At 43.3% G+C, this 4,862-nt stretch overlaps 1 protein-coding gene across 1 annotated transcript; it reads left to right on the top strand.

Annotated features, from left to right (window-relative positions):
- The first annotated feature begins 1,412 nt into the window (after positions 1 to 1,412).
- On the top strand, positions 1,413 to 3,120 carry LOC138907569 (uncharacterized). The gene is made up of 2 exons (XM_070198169.1): positions 1,413 to 2,074; positions 3,039 to 3,120. The coding sequence occupies exons 1-2, from the start codon at positions 1,413 to 1,415 to the stop codon at positions 3,118 to 3,120; spliced, it is 744 nt and encodes a 247-aa protein (XP_070054270.1).
- The last annotated feature ends 1,742 nt before the right edge of the window (positions 3,121 to 4,862 follow it).

The raw sequence follows: 4,862 nt of genomic DNA, 5'->3' as shown, positions 1-4,862 counted from the left end.
TCCACCCAGTAAAACAAAAGCCGAGGTAAATCATGCATTCATCAAGGACGAGGTAACCAGACTTCTAAAAATAGGATCCATTCGGAGGTAAAATATCCTGAATGGTTAGCAAATGTAGTTGTAGTCCCTAAAAAGGAAATAAACTTAAAATGTGTGTAGACTATAAGGATTTAAACAAAGCATGCCCTAAAGATTCCTTACCCTTGCCGAATATCGATCGCATGATCGATGCCACGGCCGGCCACGAGATCCTTAGTTTTCTTGATGCCTACTCCGGGTACAATCAAATATAAATGAACCTGGAGGATCAGGAAAAGACTTCGTTCATCACTAAATACGGCACCTGTTGTTATAACGTAATGCCGTTTGGACTAAAAAATGATGGTGCTACTTATCAACGCCTAGTAAATCGAATGTTCGAAGAGCAAATAGGTAAATCAATGGAGGTTTATATTGACGATATGCTAGTTAAGTCCCCTGCGAGCAGAGGACCATTTTGAAACATTTGCAGGAGACCTTCGACATACTAAAGAAGTACAACATGAAGCTCAACCCGGAGAAATGTGCATTCGGGGTCAGTTCGGACAAGTTCCTCGGCTTTATGGTATCAAATCGGGGGATCGAGATCAACCCCGATAAAATCAAGGCAATCAAAGACATCACGGTCGTGGATAATGTTAAGGTCGTACAAAGGTTAACATGGCGCATAGCGGCCCTAGGCCGATTCATTTCGAGGTTAAAAAGAAGAATAATTTTGCATGGACCCCCGAATGCCAATAAGCATTGGAAGAACTAAAATGGTACCTCTCGATCCCGCCACTGCTTCATACTCCGAAAGCGGACGAGCAACTCTACTTATACTTAGCGGTCTCGGAAATCACGATAAGTGGGGTCCTAGTTCGAGAAGAGCAAGGTACACAATTTCCTGTTTACTATGTTAGTCGAACTTTGGTGAGGTCGAGACCCAGTACCCACACTTAGAAAAATTAGCACTTGCTCTAATAAGTGCCTCTAAGAAATTAAAACCATATTTTCAATGTCACCCATTTTGTGTGGTGACTACCTATCCCCTTCGCAATATTTTGCATAAGCCCGAACTCTCGGGCCGATTGGCCAAATGGGCTGTCGAGATCAGCGGGTACGATATCGAGTATCAACCCTGAACGGCCATCAAGTCCCAAATCTTGGCAGATTTTGTGGCTTACTTTACGCCGGCCCTCGTACCCGAGGTCGAAAAGGAACTATTATTAAAATCGGGTACATCATCGGGGGTGTGGACCCTCTTCACAAACGATGCTCCGAAGGTGAAAGGGTCAGGGCTAGGCATCGTTTTGAAGCCGCCCACAGGTAATACAATTAGACAATCTATCAAAACTTCTAAGTTAACTAACAATCAGGCTGAGTATGAGGCAATGATTGCAGGTCTCGAGCTAGCTAAGGGTTTGGGAGCAGAGGTCATCGAGGCCAAATATGACTCCCTACTTGTGGTAAACCAAGTCAACAGAACTATCGAGGTTCGAGAAGACCGGATGCAGAGGTACTTGGACAAACAACATGTGGCTCTACATCGATTTAAAGAATGGACCCTACAGCACGTACCTCGAGAACAAAACAGCGAGGTCGATGCCCTTACAAATTTGGGGTCATCATTCGAAGACGACGAACTTAGCTCGGGTACTGTCATACAACTTTCGAGGTCAGTAATCGAAGAGGGCCACGCCGAAATAAACTCCACAAGTCTAACCTGGGATTGGAGGAATAAGTATATCGAATACCTAAAGAACGGGAAGCTTCCACTTGATCCTAAGGAATCGAGGACTCTACGCACGAAGGCCTCACGGTTCACATTGGCCGAGGATGGAACACTGTATAGGAGAATGTTCGATGGACCATTGGCGATATTTTTGGGACCAGGAGACACCGACTACATCCTATGGGAAATTCACGAAGGCACTTGCAGAAATCATTCCGATGTAGAGTCATTGGTTCACAAGGTCATCAGAGCAGGATACAACTGGGCCGATATGGAAAAGGATACAAAAGAATTTGTTCGAAAGTGCGACAAATGTCAAAGGTATGCGGCGATAATTCACCAACCCGAAAATCAACTCTACTCTGTCTTATCCCCATGGTCGTTCATGAAATGGGGAATGGACATCGTCGGCCCTCTCCCATCGGCCCCAGGTAAAGCTCAATTCATTTTGTTTATGACTGACTATTCTTCTAAGTGGGTTGAAGCATAGGCCTTCGAAAAAGTCAGAGAAAAAGAAGTCATAGACTTCATTTGGGACCACATTATATGTCGATTCGGGATGAATGCCGAAATCGTATGCGACAATGGGAAGCAATTCGTAGGCAGCAAAGTGACAAAATTTCTTGAAGAACACAAGATTAAAAGAATCTTATCAATGCCATATCATCCTAGTAGGAACAGACAAGCCGAATCGACAAACAAGACCATCATTCAAAATATAAAGAAAAGATTGACCGATGCTAAAGGAAAATGGAGAGAAATACTGCCCGAGGTCCTTTGGGCGTACCGTATAACGTCGAAATCTAGTACGGGGCAACACCGTTCTCTTTAGTCTATGGTGCCGAAGCTCTTATCCCGGTCGAAGTCGAGGAACCTAGCCTCAAGTTTCGGTATGCAACGGAAGAGTCAAATCACGAGGCTATGAATACAAACCTTGAATTTCTAGATGAAAGACGGGAAGCCGCCCTCATTTGAATGGCCGCACAGAAACAGTAGATCGAACAGTATTACAACCGAAGAGCCAATCTTCGACACTTTAAAATCGGGGACTTAGTTCTTAGAAAAGTCACCCTCAACACTCGAAACCCGAACGAAGGAAAACTTGGCCCAAACTGGGAGGGACCGTATCAGGTCCTCGATATCGTCGGAAAAGGATCCTACAAACTTGGCACGATGAACGGCGAACAATTACCAAATAATTTGAACATATCACTCCTAAAATGATATTACTGCTAAGGTACAACCTTCTCCATTTTCGCTTATATTTTATATTAACCAATTGCAGGTGCTCGATCGAAGACATTCAAGGATTCTTCAACACAAAATCCTTAGATCTGAAAGCACACGTTGCACTCTTTTTCCCTTAGACAGGTTTTTGTCCCAAATAGGTTTTTTCAGCGAGGTTTTTAATGAGGCAACCATTGTTCGTGCTAAATTAGAGCAATTCAACAGTATCCGAGGTTTCTTTACAATCAATCTCGAATACTTGGGGCATCACCCTCGGATATCAGCTTTGTTGCAAGGAAAGTACTTCTTGTCAACAGGGTCTCGATAGGTACATTTTGTAAGGGCAAAACGGTCGAATGAACCGTGCCCATGTAGGTTACTCGAGCCCTAACATCAAACATGAACGAATGTATAATCATCTATTAAAGAGAAGTATTTTTCCTTGCCAAAGTATTTTCATGCCTTAGAAGAATTTTATTCTTTCATACTTTTGATCTATTATGGAAACAGGCTTAAGGGCCGATCACAACCAAAGTTCGAACAACTAACCCCACACTCGGGGACTGCCGTCCGAAAAACTGACATGGTCGAATTACTAAAACCTCGAGATAGTAAGACCTTAAAAAGGCAATCCTCGATTTTATAGGCCACGACCATCCCACTCGGGGACTAACAATTCGAACAATTTCGAAGTATAACGGGGAAACAAGCCCAAGAGGTAAATCCCAAGCTAGAGGCTACGGTTAAATTAACACGGTTCGGAGACGTACCAATTCCGTAATAAAAATAGGCCTTCAAATACTTTTATATAAACCGGTTAAAAAGGGTACCCTCGGCAAATTTATAAAGGGTTTCGATAACATCAACCCTCGAAAACCCTCAGGGGTACCGAATTGTTCGAACTCTCGAATAATTTCTTTATTTCATGCTAAGGTATTACGAAACAACGGGTTTCGATAACATCAACCCTCGAAAACCCTAAGGGGTACCGAATTGTTCGAACTCTCGAACAATTTATTTATTTCATGCTAAGGCATTACGAAACAACGGGTTTTGATAACATCGACCCTCAAAAATCCTATTGGTTACAGATCTATTTCATGCTAAGGCATAACAAAATTTTGATGATTAACTTTTTAAGCCGAAAAGGGAAAAACGCCATTCTTTTTACAAAGGCCACATCGGCCTATTTCAAAAGCGTAAGGGCCATTTTATTTTTGAGTTAGAAAAATCATCCTCAGTCAACTAAAACCTATGGGTCACCCTACTTCGAGTTCGATAAAGTACTCACTCGATTATAAAGTCTACACTAGTCCGACTTCGATCAATTTGCCTAAGCCTCGAACTTATGAACAAAATTTTCATAAGGCATGAATAAAACAAAATTTTTACAAGGCAGAAAATGAAATAAAGACAAGTCGGAAAAGAAAGAGATTTTTATATAGATGAGAATATTTACAAGGTTCGATAAGGATCCTACACAAAACATCAAAAGAGAAAAATCCTAAGGTTCCTAACTATTCTCGGGGGCAGCTTCTTCTCCATCGGGGTCTCCCCCGCTCTCGGGCCCGCTCTCACTCCCGGCGTCATCATCATCATCGAAGGAGGCCAGTGCCTTAGCATCGGCTTCATGCTCTTTGGCCTTTATTATCTCGTTAGTGAGATCGAATCCTCGAGCATGGATCTCCTCGAGGGTTTCCCTCCGAGATTGGCATTTGGCAAGCTCGGCAACCCAATGTGTCCGAGTTTGGGAGGCCTCAGCCGTTTCTCTAGCTTGGGCTTGAGCAGCTTCAGCATTAGACCGGTAGTCGGCCACGATCACCTCCGCATCGGCCTTAGCCTTTTCAGCCTCTGATTTGGCCTTTGCAAGTTCGGTGGCCAA

Source organism: Nicotiana tomentosiformis, chromosome 3 (genome assembly GCF_000390325.3).
Source record: "Nicotiana tomentosiformis chromosome 3, ASM39032v3, whole genome shotgun sequence".
In the NCBI taxonomy this organism is placed as follows: Eukaryota; Viridiplantae; Streptophyta; class Magnoliopsida; order Solanales; family Solanaceae; genus Nicotiana; species Nicotiana tomentosiformis.
This window is presented reverse-complemented; position numbering and strand designations above follow the sequence as displayed.

Bases quoted from the DNA above. Each gene is read 5' to 3' on its own strand.
- LOC138907569 (XM_070198169.1), top strand. From the start codon at position 1,413: ATGATTGCAGGTCTCGAGCTAGCTAAGGGTTTGGGAGCAGAGGTCATC. The intron at 2,075-3,038 runs GTATGCGGCGAT...AACCAATTGCAG, and splicing joins AAGTGCGACAAATGTCAAAG to GTGCTCGATCGAAGACATTC.